At 31.4% G+C, this 24,301-nt stretch overlaps 1 protein-coding gene across 2 annotated transcripts in view; it reads left to right on the top strand.

Annotated features, from left to right (window-relative positions):
* Positions 1–24,301, top strand: part of LOC111890303 (probable LRR receptor-like serine/threonine-protein kinase At3g47570) — a 48,270-nt gene that overhangs the window by 22,397 nt on the left and 1,572 nt on the right. Inside the window, exon 4 of one of the 2 annotated variants that reach the window (XM_023886449.3) lies at positions 17,415–17,826. The exons of the other annotated variant lie outside the window; for it this stretch is intronic. Within the exon in view, the coding sequence (XP_023742217.1) occupies positions 17,415–17,752 (338 nt within the window). The 3' untranslated portion in view covers positions 17,753–17,826. Of the gene's footprint in view, positions 1–17,414; positions 17,827–24,301 lie in introns of those variants that run through there. 2 annotated transcript variants of the gene reach the window in all.

Raw genomic sequence — 24,301 nt, forward strand, 5'->3', positions numbered from 1 at the left:
CAAGAATAAGAAAACCTTTTTCCAAATTCTACATTTGATGAATGTTATAAACCTTCTTAAGACTTGTCACTCAATGTCACAATCTTAACTCTAAGACTTGTTTTGGAACGAAGTATGATTGACTTCTTGATTTAACCATTTCTTCAATTCTTGATTCCTCTTCTCAGACATACAATTATACTAAGACTCACTTAGAGGATCAATTAAGATATGGTTCTTAATCATTAAGACCTATCATAAAACATAATAAAAGGTACTCTCCCTTCTTCTTAGAATAGAGAAACTTTTATCTTTCTGCCTACTTGATTCTTCTTATTTGTTCTGCTATTGAATTAAACTCTTTTAATCAATTCAGAATTACATTTAATCTTACAAGTATAATCATATTTACTAAAACTTTTAGTAAATCATGACAAATATCTTTGTTACTCTTGTGGTGGACTTGATCAACACACAACTTTGTGTACTCAATCTCTTAGTCCTTCACTTGACACTTTGTCAACGAAATAGTCTAATTTCCAAATGTGAAAGTTTTTCATTCATCATACACGTTGCATGATTCCAAGTTTCTGTACAATTGAAACTTGGACGATGAGAAACTCTCCCTATTTGGTAAATTCTTGACATTTCCACAAATAACATAATTAAGAATCAAATCCATTATTGCTAATAATAGAAATCTTCAAACATCAATTTTTCATGCATGCCATTGTAAGGATAAATAAATAATATAAAACAAAATTTTATTTATTGCGGAAAAATTTGTCCTTACAATGCAACTCATCGAAAAACTATGTTAATACATATTTCTTAGCAATCTTTTCTAACTCCAAGTAGTATCAAGATTCTAATCTTCAAGTAATGCGATCGAAATCCATTTCTTCACGATTAGATTACGCTCACTTCTTCCCTTTAGCTTCCTCTCTTTTCTTCGATCCTACAAGACATCGAAATGTAATCTTATCACATCATGTATTAAGAATCTATAATACGAACTTAAAAGAGTTAGTTAATGGATTTTACCTAAAGCAGAGCCATACGTTTTGACTCTCCTATCTCTTAGATCTCTTAGGTAAATAGGGCAGCTTCATCTCCAATGCCCCTTCTCTTGGTAATAAAAGCAAATTGACTTCTTTGGAACAGCACATGGAACTACTTCTGACTTTTCCTTTCTCTTATGATCAAACTTTTCGGTCATGGCATGCCTTTTGTTGCCATTGCCTATATCCATAGAGGTCCGGAAGGCAGATCCACCAATCAACTTTGCTTTTCCAGTGCGCCAAATCATTGCTGATTCAGTAGCAATAAGCATATAGGTGAGATCAATGAGGGTTACGTCGTGGTTAATCATATAGTACCCTCTTACGAACTCACTATATGAGTCAGGAAGTGACTGAAGAACTCAGTCAACAGCCAACTCCTCACAGACAACAGATCCCAACATTCTTAATCTATCAATACGTGACTTCATCTCTAGGATGTGTGCACACACTGACTTTCCTTCTTCATGTTTACTTGCCAAAGGGGCTTGAGTGAGTTTGAACTTTTCAATCTTTTGAACTTGTGGGTTAGGGAGAATAATTGGAGGAGGTGGAGGAAGTGAAGCATGATCTCTTGTTCCTCGATCGAATCGTGGAATATCATCTTCATGTGGAAAGCTTGTTCCACTGGATTTGGGAATACCATAGTTGTCATACTTTGACATCTACAAAACGGGAGAAAACAAATTCAAGTTAGTTGATTAGAATCCTCGATGTGACACCCAAATGAAACATCGAGGCTAGGATCCAACACAATACACTACAACCTAGAAAATGGATGTCGTAATCTAGTTGCAGAATATTTGAAGGTAGGTAAATGACGATTTACCAATTTCCACCAAGAAAAACGAAAAATAAATTGAAGTTTTAAATCCATTGAAAATTCCTAGATCTTTTGAGATTCACTGAACATTTCAATGGCATGTTTAAATCTCGATATGCCCCTCTAGTTTGTGACTGGGATACCGAGGATCACAAAGCGAGTGTGAATAACCATGCAAACTTACATGGTTCCCCCACATGTTACAGTCACCTATTCGATGTGCCGGTTAACCACACACGCTCCACCGGACTATGACAAACATTAAGTCACCCTTTGCTACCATTGCTTAGAACCATTTAGTGTGCCGGTTAACCACACACGCTCCACTAACGACTTCGCAAAGGCACAAAGTGTAATTTCATGGAATTGCATCAATTCACTTTTTCCTAAAGTAACTAAGATTGGGAATTTTATGAAAGCATTTAGTTACTTTTGTACTTCATTATACTTATAATGGAAGGTTTCTGTCCTATCCTACCCGTTCGGCTAACGACCCTCCACTAGTCAAGAGTGCGGTGGGTAAGAGTAGATACCCATTCAATCGCCATTTTATAGGAAATTTCCTTAAACACCCCTTATAGACCATCTTCGTGAATGAGGCCTACTAATAGTAAGACTGACTTTTACTCATACATATATATAATATTAGACTTTTAAAGTTATATATAGTATAGGGTGTATTTTACACTTTTAAAATACTAGGTGGTCAAATTTAATAATTATACTTTTAATTTAATTAAATTGTAAACCAAAACTTTATGGATTTATTAAATCTCTTTTAATTATACACTTTAATTAATTAATAAAACCATAAGGGTGTGATTTGAACTTTTCAAAACTATACTAGGGCTTTAGAATTTAACATTTCTAAATTAAACTTTTAATCAACTTTAAATTCCAAAACATGAGGGCAAGTTTTGAAACATTTCAAAACATTAGGGTTTAACTTATTTAAATTTCAAAAACAAAACTTTTGAGTTCAAATTTAAACTATAAAACCTAGAGGGGGAAAATTGAAACTTTTTCACAACACATAAAGATCAAATAACAAATAATAGAAATTAAACAATTAATTTGGTCATTATCTATATTTGACCTAATTTCAATTTCTTGCAATATAAGTTACCCAATTAATACAAATAATCAATCTTTAATCATATAAGGAAGTTATTATCTAATCAATTGGTAATTATCTTTTGTTTGGTCAAGGATATACTCAAATATATGTTTAAAATCGGATTTTAATGACCCAAAACAGTTAAGGCAAGTATCCTCAAGTAAAACAGCAAGAAATCCCGAAACTACCTCCTTCTGACGCTCGAACTCGCCGAGTTCCTCTATGGACTCGCCGAGTTCATCAGACAGGGGGCCAAAAAATCGATTTTTGAAGCTTGAACAAATAACCAAGGCATCAATACAATAGAAACCAATCAAGGCTCTAATACCACTTATGGGTTTTAGCCATAAGAACATCCTATGTGCTCATGCAACCCTAATGCTTGGATCTAGGTTTCTCTATTGTACATGCAATTCATCTAATACTTTAAACCCTAGTTCTAGCATACAATTAATCAAATTAACTTATGAATGGGGTTTAGATCTTACCTTGATTGTTATATAGCAATAACAATCTCAAATCCTCCTTGTAATGACTTTAGAAAGCTTAGAGTCACAAATGTCACTCCTCTAATGGTTCACAAACACCAAGAGCAAGAGGATGAAGAATAAGGAGAAGGGAGGCTGCCCAAAACGTGTGGAAACCCTAAGGAATAAGTTCACCACGTTTTTGAGTCTCAATGGTCCTTTAAATAGTGAGGCTATTAGGGTTATCTAACAATGAAACCCTAATTTGGATGCTTAGGCCCTAAGCAACCCATGGACTCCCTCCTTAGAGGCCTAGGACGATTTCTAATGGGTTTCCCCATAGAATTCGTCTACCCCTCTAATATGGAGTCCATTAGCCCAATATTCAACTATCACACAATTGATAGTTCTAGTCCCTTAAGTTTAATTAATGTCTTTTATCCACAAACTTAATTCTTATTAATTCTTGACTAATATTAATTAAACAATATGATTTCTCCTTTAATATATTATTCTCATAATATATTAATAAATCATAATTATTCCTTTATTTCCATAATTCATCCTATCAAGTTGCTTTGGTGAAGGCAACCCAAAAGGACCATGCACCATCGGGTCAAGTACATGTCAAATATAGTTATGGACTTAGACACTAATCCAACACAAAGATATATCACTAGGGTAAATTTTTAGCTCTATTTATAGGTTTCAGCGTCGCCACTACAGGGAAAAAGACTTGCCATGCTGTGGAAACTAGAATCTGTGGTGTACACAGTTTTTTTTTATTTTCCAGGCCGTGGAAATGACTTTGTCACGGCTTGGGAATTAAGAATCCAAATTTTGAACAAAGACAAAATTTGTCTGTAATTTTATCTAGTTTTTAGAACAAATTGGAGTTAAAAGTCATTAGATATGGCAAAAACACTAAAGAGAGGTTTAGTCTGCTAGCAACATCTTTTTTGCATCTTTTCTAGCTTGTTTTGCATCCCAACTCCCATTTTAACTGTAATTGAACATTTCAAAGCATATTAAGTATCATATATCTTAAAATATATCATTTTTACTCAAATATATTAGGATAATAGTTTAAATACATAGTTAAATAAGGCTATATCGCTTCATATGATCATATTGTGGTTTTCGGTTCCAAACGAGCTCATAAGGAGTTTTTTTATGACCTTGTAAGGAAGATGATTGATAATATATGCAACGGTAAGAATGCATTCTCTCATAAATCTTTTTAGAATGTTGGCATCAAATCGTAGAGCTCGAGTCATTTCGAGTAAATGTTTATGCTTCCTTTTTAACATCATTGTTTTGTTAAGATGTATGTGGGCAAGTGGTTTCAAGAAGTATTATTCTATGTTGTAGAATTCAATCATGGAATTAGATGTAAATTCTCTACCATTGTCACATCTAACCCTTTTGATATGTAAACGAAACTACACTTACACCATCTTGTGAAAATCAACAAGACATCTACTTGCATCACTTTTGTGTCTAATGAGAAAAACCCCATACAAATCGATTGTAATCATCGACAATGGTAAGAAAATAGTTTTCCCATTTATAGGACGACCTTCGATAAAAACCCTAAATGTCATGATGAATCAACTCAAAATGGCATTACTTTTAACATAACTAATAGAAAAAGGTGTTCTAGAAAGTTTTGCTTTAACCCAAGAATCACACACTTTGTTACTAAAATCAACATTATTACTTTTAAAAACATAGCCTTTAAAATTATTTCCCTTCAAGGTGTAACCTATTCTTTTGTGTCATGTATCTGTAGTAGTTGGCATACCTCTTCTATCCTCGACCATCCCCATTCGGTACTTCCTTGTTTACATCTACCCACTCCAATCACCTTCCTTTTTCATAATCCCTACATTACACAAAAATCAGGAAAAAACTTTACTGCACATTGGAGATCTTGACTTCGTCGACTAATATAAAGAACATTACATTTAAAATCTAGAACAAATAGAAATTTGTTTACTTTGACTCTGTAACGACGTAAATTTTCAAAACAATTTTTCATTTTTCGAACAACATAAATATCATTTAACATTCTCAAATCTCATGTTCAACAATTATCATCAAAATAAAACATATCCCAAGATCACAAATAAAACCCTCTGCCTGTGTGTACGGATCATGTCGGCGCCTTCCCGCGATCGTTACTAGTACCTGAAACACATAACACATAACACTGTAAGCATAAATGCTTAGTGAGTTCCCCAAAATACCACATACAACACATATTAGCCACTCGATGCTATAACTCTGTTTGACCCTCTAGTCAATGTGTCTAAGTGGGACCCTCCAGTCCCATAACTGTGTGGACCCTCTGGTCCTAACTCTGTGGACCTTCCGGTCCTAACTGTATAAACTCTGAATCATACATAACACAAATCACATAGAATCATATCATATAGATAGCATACAAGATACGCTGTCACATAAGTCTAATTACCACTTTAGGTAAAGTATAGTGAGAAGACTCACCTCGGGTAACTTGGTAAATCTCGAACTCGGAAATACTGGTCTAGCCTCCGCCTAACCACATAGAATAATTACTCTAATCAATACTACTCTCAAAGGCTAGGCTAATCTTCCTCTAGGTTCTCTCGGAAGGGTAAAAGACCATTTTACCCCTCCTATGGCTCAAAGGTCCAAAAATTGGCTAAAACCTAATACTCAACAAAAGTCAACCCTCTTGGTTACGCGGTGCGTACCAAATCTGTATGCTGAGCGTACCCGGCAACTTCACAGAATCGGGGAACGCGACCCCCTACGCTGCACGTACTGGGATTACGCCCCGCGTATGTCCCAGTCTCATACTCCTTTTGATTTTGGGTCTTAAACGGTTAAGACACACATTCAACTTCCAGATCTGACTGTTCTAAAGCCTCTTAGAAAACTCATAACTTCCTCATACGAAGTCAGATTTAGACGTTCTTTTTATGCATGCTCTCGGTTTAACGTATTCCATGACTTTCATTTAGATCGCTAAGGCCAAATATTGCTCTAACGTAAATTCACTATTTACGTTGCGTTGTGTCGTGCCAGTTCTGTCGCGAAACTTCGACAGGTCATAACTTATTCGTTATAGCTCGGATTTCAGCGTTCTTTATATGTATGGAATCCTTGTAACATATACTACAACTTAGTTAATATTAATCCTTCTAAATAATCTTCCATCAAAAAGTCATTTTTGATGCTTATCATCTCTAAATTAACTAGCGCGGATCTACGGGCATTACAATTATCTCCCCCTTAGGATGATTACGTTCGGGAATCATCAACGAAATAGGGTTTGAATAATGATTCCATACGTTATCTCTTCATCCTAGGTAATAACCGAAACTTCTATGTTTCCTCGACAGAGTATCTAACTCTAGGCTTCCTCTTGACTGCAGGCGATGCTCAATCTTGCATCTTCTTTTCGTACTATGTTGGACTTTCAATCATAACCTTCAAGTTACAAAGTAAATCCTTATTGAGGAATCCTTCTTCTTGTTAGGATAAATACTTTCATTTATCCATTGTAAAAGACCGATGGGTAGTCCTTTAATGACCTTTCATCGAATGATGCAACGCTTAGACTTAGGTCTCTTAGATTCAAATTCAAGAATGGAATATATCTTCCTTCATGTTCTAATGTGATATGATCACATTTTAGCATGTAGCATTTCGAGCTACTAACTTCTTTAACAATGAGCGCGATACAATTGGTCGCTTTGATTTCAATATTCTGACTTAAGTCAAATGCTACATCGAACTCGGTTCTCGGAACCACGTAACAAACTCATCATAGTCAGACTCAATTTGATATGACCACTAGGGTCGAAACAACAATCATCTTCTTAATCATTACTGAAACGGTGGTAACGACATACCTGAATCAAACAAAATCAGTTACTAACTTATTGATAACCTTGTGACTTTCCCTGATCCAAGCGTGAGTCCTGTGCTTTTGGTAGTATAGGTCCCTACTACCATTCACACCTACGTATACTCGTCCCAAGTATTGTCTCGCAGTCCCCAAGTTCTTATCTCCTAAAATCACAAAACAATTTAACACATACGGATGTTTCCAAATAACCATAAAAATTTTCCTAGGCTCTACTAGTACTTCTTTTATGCGTATCTTCAATCATCAATCATGCTTCATCTGGATTGGTGATGGAAATGCTAGACGATGGGACAACTTCAAGAATTACACCAACCGTTCCATCATCCGGCCAATCGAAGGTGTACTTCAGACGTACCATACTCCTTTAAATTTATTGTTATTTTATCAGACATAAACAAAAGGCAAGATAACACCTTCTCTATCTTCCGATAGGTGTCATTCAATACATCAGATAACAAAACCATGGTATATATTATTCATTGAAACTATTACACAAAAGTTCAAGTTCTACCTATATTATGCCTCTAATAGGCTACACCATAAGTTACTATTCATATCGCTACTTCATAACTTGATCTTTAGATATAAAATCCTCATCCTTGATTCCTCGTATTATTGTCTGCTTCGTCAAGGATCATTTAAAATTCTCCTGCCCTTGGCTGTGGCAGTGCATTTGGTCTTTCTCCTTCATTCTTCTTCGGACAGTCCCTAGATAAATTCCCTTCTTCTCGACATTCATAGCACACCCTCTCTTTGGATACACACTTGATGGCGTAATGCCCTGTCTTTTTACATTTGTAACAAGTCACCTCCTCGTCGCATCTCTCATAATGCATCAGTGGTACATTTGGCTTTGTAGCTTCTTCCCTCTTTGGGTAGTTCTGCTTGAAGTGCCATTCCTCATTACAATCGTAACATACCCTTTCGTTAAATGGACATTCGTCGGCGTAGTGACCATGCTTTCAACACTTAAAACATGTCACCTCCTCGTTACTTTTTCTAGAGTTTTTCTTTTTGCATTTACCGCACCATTTTTCTTTTATCTCCTATTTTTCGAGACTTCGAGAACAAGTTTCCCTTGTCAGACCTTGAATACCCCCAAATTTCCTCTTCTTACCAACTTCAACCGTGTTGGCGATGCTACCGTTGATCACTTCTTCGACTGAGTTAGCAACCCCGATTGTTGTCCTAAGAGTACATTCTTGGCGTACTGGCACAGTAAGTTCGTCCTTACTTTGTTGAAGTAAACGCCTTGTTTCTTCCATCGGATGATCCAACACCATTCGAACCATTGTGTATACTCCCTCCATTATGATTGGCTCAAGTGCAGCTGTTACTTCTGGTGCACTCCCAATCACGTGTGGCTCAGGCTGCGGGTTATCATTTCCTAATCCATTTTGTGTGCTTTCCATTTCAATCTATACACCAAATTAGGCGAATTTAGATCATCATTCATGATATATTTTCAGATCATCCTTATCACTTTGAAACGTTTACATGCTAGTTCTAATATCATAGTCGTACGCTTAGAATCCTAAACACATAAGGTTTCCAGATCCGGTAGGTAACAGACCATAGATCCGAACAAATAATATCATATATGGAAAACATATAGCATTTAGAACATAAAAGCATTTTAGGAATCTCTTCTAAAATATACTAGTGATCGTGTCTAAAATATGGCAGACACTCATCTCACAACCTTCACTTAGCATTCTAAGTTTAAGTCTAGAAATCCTACAAATTCTTAGTTCACTTAAAATAATGCTCTGATACCACCTGTGACATCCCCAATTTCACGGCCAGAAAAGACCGGTTTGTTTATGCTTTGTCTTAAAATCAGAGTAATCGTTTAAAGAAAACCGCTACGGAATTTGTTCCCAAAACAAAATGTGATAAGAATTTATCAAAGCATTTCTTTAAAATAATGTATTTTCATTAAATAGCAAAATCTTGGGATGTCATGTTCCGATACAGACCAAAAGCATAAATAATATACAATAGACCTTAAAACAATTATTTATAACTACTGGTCTATAATCCAAAATCTCTCGTTATGCCAGCCAACTTATGCTCTCGTGCCATAACCTGTAATACAAAGAAAACTGAGTGGGTCTGGTTGCTAAGATTTGAGTTTTTATGAAAGTAAAATTTGAACCAATCCCATGAGGAACTGGTACAAACATTCCTTTTTTTGAAACTCATATATCATCTTATATGTCACCAGCAAACTTGTTGCAAGAATAGTGAAGAAGAGGTTGGATTGCTAAGGTTTCATCCCACGGTGATCTAAGATTCGTTTAATATGTCGATAAGAAAGCCCAGAATGTCTGGTGGTTGCAATCTTTTGTTTCAGTTCATAAACACTAGGAACACTCTATTTTCCAAAACTCTTGAGAAGACCCAACCATATTTATGATGTCGTTTTGTGTAACTGATATTGTTACGGATGTTCTTCTCCATTGCAGTGGTAAGCCACCCCTTAATCATTATGTTGCAACTCATTCACAGAATGTTGTCATCGTTAGACCCTTTCTCTGGTTTCTTGATCGTACCAACAAACTCAAACTTATTTTTTGCAAAAGGAAGTTCTCCATCTCTAGTAATCATTTGACATGGTTGTTGTCTATGAGGACATCATTAACGTGGAGCTATTTAGAGAAGTCCAATGGATGAAGATAATATGGGGAATTATGATCGATCATGGTGTTAGAGCTTTCTCCTATCTTGTTTTGATTGAAGATCCTGACATCTTTATAAGTGCATTTTTTAGGGTTTTGGAACCTGCTCTGATACCATCTAAAATTCTAATGGCATCAAGATTAATATGTTTCAATCTCTTATTGATTATCACGTTTAAAGGGGAATAAATAGATACAAGAAAGCATAATAGATTAAACATAAGATAGAAGCTAGGAAACGATAAGCATAACACAATAAACATAAAATAATATCCTATATCCTATAGCTTTCGACTTTACTTTTAGAATCTCTAGATGGAATATGTAGATTCCCTTTTAGAATTTTCCTTATGGATCCTTCTTGGGGATGTATTCTACACATCTAGCTTCTAACGATCAATTTCAATAAGGTTAAATTATATTTGATGTCCTTTGGAATAGACATATAGACTACTACAAAAACTAAGTCACGCAATTTGATCCCGCTTGGAGACTAATCCCCAATTAATTTCCCTTTCGTATTTTTATCCCTTTTCATGAATTATCAAAAAGGTTAGTTAAACATCAACTGCTTTGTTCTAACCACCTTTGTAACATATTTCTTTCATTTATGTACCAAGGATCTTTTGTCTAGGATAATGTGTTATCACTTATCAATTATCTAAAGAAGTGGGATTACATCTATGTGAGCTCCGTCTTGTTATGAAATAATTAATTTATCACAAGATGAACTTTACTACGAACGCCATAACAAAGATTGCAATCCCCATGCTTGGTACCATACTATGATTATAAGTTTTCAAACTAATAAGCTCTTTGTCAACTTCTATAATTTCCATCTATTCAACTTTTATGGTTAAAAGAGCAACACTTGGGTTCGTTTAGTCTAAGATAACCCTTTTTCTTCTGAAAAAAAAAGCCTCTTTAAATGTTCCTTTCTAGTAGCGTATTAGCCATTTAACTCCTTAACAACGTTCTTTACCCATATTTGAGATAAATTTGCACACAAGTCACACTACATGACCAATTTATTGCCTTGTGCATAACTTATCATACATATGCAATGTGTATGAATAAGGAACTTTGACTGCCTCTTCGTCTTCATCAATTTTTTAGTAATTTATTATTTTAGTGTTTTGGTTGATCTCGGCATGTATAATTCTACTTTTTGCATATGTCATGTTAAACTTATCTAACACTTTCCTGATTTAAATCTTTTGAAAAGGTTATAATGTATCTCATGTTCTATCTATAACTATGAACATGCCAAATATCTCCCTAGTTGTACCAAGTCTTTTGTTTAAAATTCTCAAAACAAATGTTTATTCAAATTTTTGATATCTTTCACGTCGGTTCCATTTACTAACATGTCGTTAACATATAACAGTAAATGATGTAAGAGAAACTAAACTTTTTTCGGTAGAAAAAGTGATCAATTTCACATTTGATATATCTATTTCTCTACATAAATTTTTTGAACTTCAAGTACCATTACCTTGGTGCTTGGATTTACCTTGGTATCTGTTTTAAACCATATAGAGTTTTATTCAGTTTCATACAAATTTTCCTTATCTTTAATTTGAAATACTTTGGGTTTTGCCATGTAGATATCTTCATTAAGGTCTCCAGGTAGTAAAGTTGTCTTAATAGTTAGTTCCTCCAAATATATGTCGTTAACTGCGACAATACCCAACAGTAGTTGATTTTGATCATTTGTAGAACATAATAGAATATATCATTTTAATTAATTTTCCATTTTATTGGAACCCCGTAATCACCAATATTATTGTGTATCTCTTGCTTCTATCATGCTCAACTTTACCATGAATACCCACTTATTTTATAGTGCTTTAGTGAATGATGGTATCTTGACCAATAGTGAAGTCTAGTTGTTACCAAGGTGCTCAAATCATTATCCATATTTGTATCCACTTTATTCATACTTTCATCATCAATGCCTCTAGAAAATAGCAATATGTTTACTCATGGAGTATATTAGTAGGTATAGTATCTCTACCAGATCTTTTAATAATATGGGTTTTTGAGGCTACTTTATACTTTCAAATTTTACTATCCTTTAAGATTTCACTAGCTTCAAAATTTATACTTTCATCTATGCTCCAATATCTATGAGATCTCTTTTATCTCTACAACATTAATAGGGCATGTAATGTCTTTCTTTGTAACCACCTCATACATAAATTGATATTTCATCTATTTCATCATTCCTTCAAAATCTATTGCAAGCGTGTTTTTATAAATGGTGTTCTTATTGAATGTAAAGTAGTTTACTATTAGAGCTAACCTAGTTGGAGGTATGGTCTCTTTAATAGATCTTCTATCAATTGAAGTTTTTTAGGCTACTTTATCAACTTCACTATTCATTTAACTCTTACTCTTTTGTGGGTTCCCAAGACCTTCCAGTTCCACACTTGTATCTGAGCTCCCAATACCTATGAGCTGTTTTTTTTATCTTAGAAGCTTTAATAAGTCATGTAATGTCTTTCTCTGTGACCGTCTCAAACATAAATTGATATTTCCAATGTGGTTTCTTCTTTCCTTTAGAATAAGTTACAAGCTTGTTTTTAGAAATAACATTCTTATTGATGTGACATCTTTGCTTCAGATAACCCTTATACGTTGATCATCATAAGTGATACCCCATATCATCGAAGTTATAAGAATCATGTAACACTCAAAAAATTAATACAAAGTACATCTAATTTTTTTCATTTTTAAACTACAAAATTAACAAGCTGTACATTTATATTAACATATACCTAAACAAGTAGTTATCATAAGATTGTATATTTAACATGACATCCAAGGATGCGTCCATGTATTTCAATCCTTCTAAAGTAAACACAAAACTATATAGTCAACTTAAAAGTCTGTTATCTCTTGGCTCCAGCTTTACCCTTAACGAGGTTACTTGGTCCTAAAAGGTATACAAAATATAAGGGTTAAGTTATGCAAGATTAGTGAGTAACTATACCACCCACAATTTTATCCATAAATACACCCAAACTTTTTCCTTTTTATAAAATATTATACAATAATTGTACAATACATATGAAACATTAAGTTTTAAAACTTTAATAAACATACAAAGAAAGCGTAAGGATCATATTAGGTTGTTACAAATACTACAATATATGTTTAACGATACACAAAAGTAACTTTTATCATTTCCCTTATTTCCAACACACTTTGATTAATAACTCCTTTAGTTCCTAAAATGCACATCAATAACATATACAATAAGCAATATCCTTAGTGAATAAAACTTGGATCACTTTATAAAATTATTATACAATAAAAAATAACTTCTCATATATCTCAAACTATTCCATACCCATCCCTAACAATAGTATTTTGCCACCAAGGCTACTACTAATACTATTCCAATGGTATTCAATCACGAAGACTACCAAAATCACTTGATTCTCATTTAATGGTATTTCAGTCACCAAGACTATCACACTAATGATTTCATACCCAAGATATTACGGTCACTAAGACTAACCCAATTCCATTTTATTTAGAACTTTAGCATTCAAACACTATGTTTGCTAAAATTTATCTTTCATCTCCATATATATATATATATATATATATATATATATATATATATATATATATATATATATATATATATATATATATATATATAAACATAATCATTAGTCATGTGAAATCCAATCCATAAGTAAAACAAGTTTTACTCACCTTATCACTTGTTGATTGCTTGACGTTCCAACACCCGAACTTCTATCCACAGCTTTGTCTCCCGGAGCTGTTACAAGAATCAAATCATTCTTATATCATCATACCTTTTAGATGCTTAACTACCATTTTTACCAAATGATTCAAATAATTTCAATTAATATATTTATTTCATCATTCCAACATTCAAATTCATGTTAATTTTAATAATTAACTTCCATTAAGCCTTATTCTATTAACCCATATACTCTATATAACCAATTCATCATATTACATAAATCAGTTTATAGAAACCAACTTTCAAATCATTAAATGGAACATAATAATTATACAATAACATTCTTATCATACTCATTCTTACTCCAATAAACATCATACATCCAAACCCTAACTATTAATATCAAATTCCAACTAGGGTTCATGTGGTAAAATCTACAAATCAAAGATTAAGTCATGGTAATCGCTTCATACAATGTATTTGAACTAGATAAATCATTAATGACCTAAAATACATCAATTTCACCCATACTACAACTAATTTCGGATTAGGGTTCTCAGCCCTAATTCAAATTCGTAGAGAATTTCAATGGAATAAACATTTTACCTTTAATCTACATACAAAGATGAAGCTTGATTGTTAAACCCATCAATCCTTCTTCAAGATATGACACTCTAACTAGGAAATCGCCCAATTATCGCTACATATCACTTATGTTCTGATGTCATGTGTTTTGGAGTGAAAAAGACGAATTTGCGTCTTTTAATTTTCTTCTGATATAGTCACCAAGTCGTGGTGGTATCTTGACCACGCTTGGTGATGGGCGAAGGCTTACATCTTGTTTTAATAGTTTTCACAACACTTTTTATCTGCCACAAAAGGTTTTCGCCACTAAAGTATTTAACAATCTACTTTCACTACGTTGTGGTATACCCGTTCCGCGTTGTGGGTCTGTCAAAGAACATTATTTTCATTTTTACGTAAAAAAAATCACCGCCTCCTACGCGATGGCACAACCTCCACCATGTTGTGTTTTCTGAAACTTCAAAAATTATGTTATTTATTCCCATTTTACCCCTCTTTATCCTCCAACCATATATAAATCCTTTCCTCTCTTTCTTTAACACTAAGTCATTATTTTTAGGAATTAAGACACAATTTATACTTTCAACTAATTTCAATTTATTAATTATAGCAAATAACCAAAATATCCTTTTTAACCATTAAGTTCTTAATAACACTTTATGCTTCATAATTATCAAACATATACATTCATACATATTATAAACATCATTCATAACTTAGTTAAATTAGGACATTACAATAACCTGGTCACTGTATACAAATAATATCAAAAATAATTAGTCATAAAGATTAAATCAACACTATCATGCATAAAATTATATACTGCCTTTCAAGGTAGTTCAAGTTCCAAAAATACTGTCAATTTATACAACCCATGTGGTTCTTAGCCACAAATACACACCATCATCATAAAACACATCCAACAATGGTCTTGCACATACGGGCTCACCATGATCATTCAACAACTATTAACTACGATTCTTGCTACAAAGTCTTACCATGATATATTCAACAATTAGCTCCTCTGGTTCTCGGCTTAAAGGCTCACTATGATTTCTTCAACAAATTAAAATTATTTTATTTTTTGGCTACAGCTTTACCCCTAGCGGGGTTACTTGGTCCTAAAAAGGATACAAAAAATAATGGTTAATCATAGTTATTTCACTTAATTCAATAATAATAGTAGCATACCAAATATTAAGAGGGAAGCACAGTTATTCATATTAAGATTTTACTTGAGTGTGAGTTCCTACTCCTTGTAGTTTTTATCACCTTTTGTCTCTAAGGATGTTAAAACAACATAACATGATTAAGCATAAAAATCTAACAATACAAATATATTATCTTTGTAATACATATTTAACTCCACAACTTTCGAAAATCACCATCATCAACAATTCCAGCCCTTACATGGATTGAGCTTAAACTTAGAGGTTCATATTTAATTTTATCCACTAAAGCCTCATCTTACATCAATTTGTAAGAATACTAGTTTACTTTCGAGTTTTTAGCCATTTACCCAAATTGGGGTTTAATTCACCACTTCCCAGTTCATCATAACAAGAATTTCATGCTTTGTTTTAGAAGTCTAAACCTTGTAAATAAGTAATTAACACTCTCATTTTTCTTATTTATCATAGTTTTCACCATACAAGAATATGTATAAATTAGGGTTCATAAACCCTCTTTTAATTCGGCTGTCAAAACAAGAAATCATTGCGATAAGGATAGATTTTTACCTTCAATGGAAAGATGAATCCTTGTATTTCCCTTTGATTTTCTATATATTGCTTCAATCAAAGATGAAGTACTTTAAAAATCATTCTCCCTTTTCTCCAAAATGCATTGGAGGTGTTTAAAGTGTTTTTGGGAGAATAAAAACCGACTTAAGCTTTTATATGATGCTTAGGTTCTCGACACAGTTACAAGGTCCATGTTTTCTCCAATTTACTCATTTTAGCAATGTACTTTAATTACTCAAACAATGGTACCTTGATAACTTTATACCATTTATGTAACTCAAAACATGGTCCTTGTAACCACTGAAATTTTCCATCTAAGGAAAATAGTTTGACCCGTTTAAGCTCAACTCAAACCCCACAACTGCGAAGGCACATAACTTTCTCATATAGACTTCGTTTAAGCTCAACTCAAACCCCGCAACTGCGAAGGCACATAACTTTCTCATATAGACTTTGTCTCGCCGATTCTTTCACTAATGTGTTCTATATTACCATGATACATTTTGAAATAAAAATTCAATCATTTTGACCATATTAAGCGCAAATTTCATTACTTTAAATATGGTTGTAAATCAACAAGTTTGTTAAAACTATCATGTTTCTTTTCAAATAACAGAACTTATTCATTACTTTTCCATACCAACATTTACAATGAATATCATTCCACAATCAAATCTTCAAAATATAACTACACCTTATTCTACCACTACCGGTTTACAAAACAAAGTGTTACAAATCACAAATTAATAATATTAAGTGTGTAAAGGCTATCTCTCCAGCTTGTCGTTCCTTTTCTGGAATCACAATCCCCATTAGAATTGAGGGTCCAAGGTTGATTAGAAATCTTTTTTGTTCTAACCAAATATGCCCTAAAATCAAGCTTGTCTTGTAACCATTGCCAAGTCTTAGTAGCGGGTATAAGGTCAAGGAAGATCGGACTCCACAACAATTCTACAACTCACAAAATACTCAAAGAACCCACCTTTTCAAGTGCATATTTCCTTAACAATATTATATTACTTCCTCCTATCAACAATAACTTTATTAGAGTTGTTTGTCGTAAAATGTCCAAAGCAGTTAAGTTGACAACTTTTCCCAAATGGGGAAGATTGTATATTTAGTAGATTTTGATCATCTATCCAGGACTCGTGCCCTTATGGTAGTAGGTGTACTGTGTAAATAATTTTTAGTTTCAATGTATAGGAAATAAAAAGGATTCATAAAAGGTTGTTATGATAATACAAATCTCTTGGTTGAAAAACCTAGAACCACAGTTGGAATTAATAACTTCTAATATGCTACTTTATCATGCGTAGAATATGGGATGGAGGGAATAGTATCTACCAGAGCCGATGTCTATAATTTTGGAATTCTATTGTTAGAGACATTCACAAGGAAGAAGCCCACTGAAGAAATGTTTTGTGGTCAGACAAGTCTACGAAGCTGGGTACTTGAAGTAGGACAACATTCGATTTTTGATGTAGTTGACATGAATTTAATCAATGGGGAATTATCTACCAAACAAGAATCTCTAACATCCATTTTTAATTTGGCAATGGATTGCACCTTTGATTCAGCTTCTCACAGGATAAACATGAAAGAAACAGTGATTAGGCTTTGTAAAATATACAAGAGTTTCGTGGCAAATAATTAGTCACATGTATTTGTCAACATAACATGCATGTAAGTGTTTTCTTCCACAAAGATTTCCTGAAACACATTATACCATGCTCCAAAGTTCATTTATAATATGTAATGTCACAAACACACCATTGTCATCTTTTATAATATGTAATGTCACAAACACACCATTGTCATCTTATAAAAGGCCTCATCAGTTCTCTTTAAAGAAACTAAGATGGTTTACCTCCAAATATTAGGCTATATGGTAATTTGTTGCCATACAGAACTCAGTATTTTGAAAATCTTGAATAAATGGTTGCACAACAAGATGGGAGCTTACCATCAACCACCATTAGTTTATCATTGACTATATACATTAACGCTTCTCGTTGCATAAATATATCAAATTTATGCATTTGATTGATGTCAAGAGTAACACGGTTTGATGGAGCAAATATATATGTTAGAAGAAATCCAAACAACCGTACTGGTAAAACAATCATTTAGTTGTTTTATTGGTTATCAAGTAACCATGTTTTCTCTTTGGTCTTTTAATCACCAAAGTAGAACTCAAGAAAATCAATATAATTTTTTTCAGAAATTTATTACAATATGAATATCCAATTTACAGCAACACAACATGTCCTCAATCCATTAAAATCCATTTTGCATTACAACATAAATTCGTATTTGTCAATATTTCATTTTGCTTACAGTTGAGTAAATGTACTATCTGTCAAATGTATTTGGTTTGTTGGTGTTAGTTTGTCTATTAGTCAATAATTCGCATATCATTTATGGTATAAGCCCAAACATTGTTGGGAACAGTGTCACCAAGGTGATCAAACTACGTTAACTAAATACTCCATTATATTTCATATTACAGTGGCTTGAACAAATAACCCAAACATATAGAACATGACAGTCTTCCATTCTTGAACTCCTTCACCTTCAACTCAGCAAAAGCCTTTGGATCATTGGCAAGATCCAATGGGTCAAAACTACCACCAGAGTAAATTGTTCACCAACCTCGCCTACAGGTCCACCAGCAATCTAATAACCCTCAATGGCTCGATTGCACCCATTAAGATGAATTGGTGCCCAGATAACCAAGATGCTCTAGGCATGGATCTAACTTGGGTTTAATTCCCTAGTAATAAAGTGTTATTTCTACTTTAGCAATGAGTTCCACATGGATAGGTGAAAAAACATTTAGTGCGTGTTTTAGTTCAAACTCCACTCAAATATTTGAAATTAAATTGGATGTAATCTCTAAAACCTAGGTAGGTGTAACGGTGTTTTTGAGAATTATTATCGAAATGACGGACTATATTAAAAATCAAAGAACTAGCGTGTGTACACTTATATCATTTCAAGATTTTCAATCCTAAAAGTTTAAAAACATTGAATCATGTGCATCAAGCAAAGCTATACCCTAACACCCGCTATTTTAGGGTAAATAAAATAAAATATTCATAAAAGTACGAAATTTTATAATAATGGTATTGAAAAGAAGATATAAAAATATAAAGAAAACTTATATATAACAAGTTGAGTTAAAAATGTAAATTTGGTAAAATAAGAAGTTGGTCTATGGTAAGAAAGTAAATGAAAACATGTTACAAATCATAATATATATCTATAATTATAATTCTCTTTATATAGAAACTAAATATATTCTTCATTAATGTCAGCAATAACATTCTTTCAGAATAAATTTGCATCTAGGTTTTTATGTATAAGTTCGTTTTTTGTTTCAAGAATCAGACAATTAAAATACAATAAATTTGCATCGAATATTAAGAATAAGAGTATATTCTACTAGATTACACTCTCATTTTGCAAGAATACACTCTTTTTATTATAGATAATGCATTCCAAAAGAATATTATTGTTGACATTAATGACGAATTTAATTAGTTTCCATAAAAAAAAATTATAAGTATGGATATCATTAAATATGCATTTAATTTTTACTTAATTCTTATTAATGCATTCTAGAACATGAGAGAAAACATTTCAACATATATATATATAATATATATATATATATATATATATATATATATATATATATATATATATATATATATATAGATCCGGTAACAAATTATTTTTGGTAGGAAGGTAAGAAGTTTTTTTTCTACATATTTTTTTGACGAACAAAAGAAATGAATCACTAGATGATTAATTTGTAAGATGATTCACAAGAAAGAATTCCCAAAAAAACATCTTGATGATTCATGTTTAAGTAAATTAAGAAAAAATTCACTTTTGTGACAATTTTAGTGAATAACAACAAAATCATTGTATAAATGAATCATCGAGATGTTTTTTTGAGAATATTTTTTTGTGAATCATCTTACAAATGAATCATCTAATGATTCATTTTGTTTGTTCGCGAAAAAAATATGTAGAAAAAAAACTTCTTACCTTCTATAATTATAATTCTCTTTATATAGAAACTAAATATATTCTTCATTAATATCAGCAATAACTTTCTTTCATAATAAATTTGCATCTAGGTTTTTATGTATAAGTTCGTTTTTTGTTTCAGGAATCAGACAATTAAAATACAATAAATTTGCATCGAATATTAAGAATAAGAGTATATTCTACTAGATTACACTCTCATTTTGCAAGAATACACTCTTTTTATTCTAGATATTAATGCATTCCGAAAGAATATTATTGTTGACATTAATGACGAATTTTATTAGTTTCCATAAAAAAGAATTATAAGTATGGATATCATTAAATATGCATTTAATTTTTACTTGATTCTTATTAATGCATTGTAGAACATGAGAGAAAACATTTCAACATATATATATATATATATATATATAGGATATAGATCCGGTAAGAAATTTTTTTTTGGTAGGAAGGTAAGAAGTTTTTTTTCTACATATTTTTTTGACGAACAAAAGAAATGAATCACTAGATGATTAATTTGTAAGATGATTCACAAGAAAAGATTCCCAAAAAAACATCTTTATGATTAATGTTTAAGTAAATTAAGAAAAAATTCACTTTTGTGACAATTTTAGTGAATAATAACAAAATCATTGTATAAATGAATCATCGATATGTTTTTTTGAGAATTTTTTTTTTGTGAATCATCTTACAAATGAATCATCTAATGATTCATTTTGTTTGTTCGCGAAAAAAAGTATGTAGAAAAAAAACTTCTTACCTTCCTACCAAAAAATTTCTTCTTATTTGATCTTGACTATATATATATATATATATATATATATATATATATATATATATATATATATATATATTCTAATAAAAGAATAGTTTTATTCTCCTTTCGACACGTGTCACCATATTAGGCCTCATAATTAATGTATATTTTATTTTTCTTTTGTCATGTGTCGCTCTAATATGTTTCCAAATTAATGCATGCCACTTATCAACCAACTGACTCTTCATTTTAAATTTCAAATTTTAAAATTTTCACTCTAATTACATTAAATTAATAACATTATAATAAAACTAATAAAAATTATAAAGTGATAAAATTTTACATATTTATTTAAGTCAATGATTATAATTTTATATTACTAAAAAAATATTTATTAATAATTTATTTAAAATAAGTGATTAATAATTTTGATTTTTTACTATTAAAGATTAATTCATTCTGTAAGTGTGGTTTCAACGAGTTATAAACTAGTATACTAATAAAAGAGTAGTTCTTTTGCCCTATGTCACCATTTTAGGCCTTGTAGTTAATATCATGTCATTTGTCAATCTATTGATTCTCCATTTCAAATTTCAAAATTTAAATTTCTCATTTTAATTACATTAAATTAATAATATTAGAATAAAAAATAAAATAAATTTTATATTAATTATAGTAAAATAAAATTTATACAAATTATAAGATAATATAATTTTACGTATTTATTTCAATAAACGATTATAATTATATAAGTAACTAAAAAATATCTCTTAATTAATAAGTTATTTAAAATAATTAATTAATAGTTTTGAGTTTTACTTAGAAAGTTTAATTAATTTTTTAACCATGGTTCCCATGGGATATAAATTACTATATATATATATATATATATATATATATATATATATATATATATATATATAGTTAGGTTCAAATGTGGATTGTCATCTATTGTACGGACGTATGCGCTGTGCTATTCTGTGAGAATAGCAAAGAAAATAGGTTGCTTGATAATTTGAATATATTAAATCTTACATAATTATTATCATTATCACATATTCTACCTAATTAAATTGTCTATAAGGTTACTATGGACTTTTATTATTATTCTCATTTTGTTAGAATGTCGTCAAAATGTTTATCGATTTGTATTTTGTAAAAATGAAAATGAGTGAAAAACGATGCTTGAGAACAAACACGAATAAGAATTAGTGAGACTGCATGAAAATTATGATAATTGTGTGAGGTTAAAAGTATTAACATTACTAAACAACCTATTCTCTTAGTAATTCTCGTAGAATAGAACTTTCCATACGTCTGTACAATAATTGTCTACCCACATTATAAACTAGCCATATGTATATATATATATATATATATATATATATATATATATATATATATATAGAGAGAGAGAGAGAGAGAGAGAGAGAAAGAGAGAGTCAAGATCAAATAAGAAGGAAATTTTTTGTAGTAAGGTAAGAAATTTTTTTATATACATATTTTCTTAGCAAAAAATGAAATGAATCATTAGATGATTCAAAAGTAAGATGATTCACAAGAAAAAATTCCGAAAAAAAACACCTTCATGATTCATTTTTAGGTAAATTAAGAAAAAAATTCAATTTTATGACAATTTTAGTGAATATCAACAAAATCATCATAAAAATGAATCATCGAAATGTTTTTGTGGGATTTTTTTGGTGAATCATGTTATTATTGATTCATTTGGTGATTCATTTGTTTTTTTTTTGCCAAAAAAATTAGTCGAATATAAATTTCTTACGTTCCTACGAAAAAAAAAATTTACCGGATCTATATCCTATATATATATATATATATATATATATATATATATATATATATATATATATATATATATATATATATATATATATGGGGTTAAGTTCAAATGAGAACACGAAATAAAGTGAGAATTTGAAAACGTTATTTTATGTTACTATTCTTATATGAATTTTGTATATACAACGTTATGAAATTAATCATCAACAAATATATGAACAATCACACATTAATATTCATATTAAAATTTTGTATGTACAACTTTATGAAATTATTCATCAACGAATATATGAACAATCACATATTTAACATTCACATTAAAATTTACTAAATTACTACATGTATATATAAATTTTATAGTAGAATACCAATATAAAATTGAATATATTCATATTATAATTATTACAATACTATATATATTAAATTCAAAGTAAAATAATAGCATATAAATGGTTTTCTCATGTTCTCATTTTATTTAGTGTTCTCATTTGAACTTAACTCTCTCTCTCTCTCTATATATATATATATATATATATATATATATATATATATATATATATATATATATATAATCCTACTTTGTTTTAATAATATGCAGTTGTACATATTTGATTATTAGCATAAACATTAAATAATAATATGTTAAACTCGACAAATTTGTAAGATTCGTCTATGTGGTATTCAAAAAACTTTGGATATGGCCCAAAATATTTCCAACATTCACCGAAGGTCCAAAATCTAGGTTTTTTGGTCTTTGATACACTTGAAAAGTCGATTTTATCCTTTTCATTTATTTTTTCTATTTTCTTTATTTATGTTGGTATTTAAATAATAAAAAATAAAATATCTCTCTCACACACACAGAGACAAATATGAATGTGAATCTCAAGAACACTCGTATTTCCCTGAGTTCAAGAACAAGAACATCAAATTCACGAACCTAGAAATCATTTTTTTCGGATCTGATGAACTGCCCTTCACCACCATTTGAATCGATTTCTACTATGAAACTCAAACATAAACTTGATCTGAATTGATTTCTTATCTGAAAGTGTTGCCTAAACTTGATCTCAAACACCAAATGAAGATCAAGTACCGATTTATGTATGCATGTGGGTTTTTAAATTATTCCCTAAATGATCAAACAACCATCGAGATTACCAGATGGAGTAAGGGAAAGGAAAAGAAGAGGTGGGGACAGATTCGAGAGCAAAACCCCACCTGAAATCTGCATTTTCGCCCGTCTCTGCCTCCGCTTCCACCTTCGCCTTCATCGATCTCTTCTTCTCCTCCTTCGCCGACCTTTTCCCTTCTCCGCCACAAATCGATAGAGTTGTATTGGTCGAGTCGATTCACCGCCTTGGTTTTTACTGATGAACTTGAATCCCCAAATAAAATCCAAAAGTTGAAGTAAAATCAGAAAATGGTTGTCGATTTTATCACTGAAGATGGAGCCAGGGAAGTTTTGATGTCGTCGATTTAATAGTGGCGGTGAATGAAATCAAAGAATAATGATTTAAAGTTGTGTATTCATGGGCATCTGATAGGGTTTATCTAGGCTACCATAAAGATTGTGTTTGCTTT

The sequence above is a fragment of the Lactuca sativa genome, chromosome 7, assembly GCF_002870075.4.
Source record: "Lactuca sativa cultivar Salinas chromosome 7, Lsat_Salinas_v11, whole genome shotgun sequence".
NCBI lineage: Eukaryota > Viridiplantae > Streptophyta > Magnoliopsida > Asterales > Asteraceae > Lactuca > Lactuca sativa.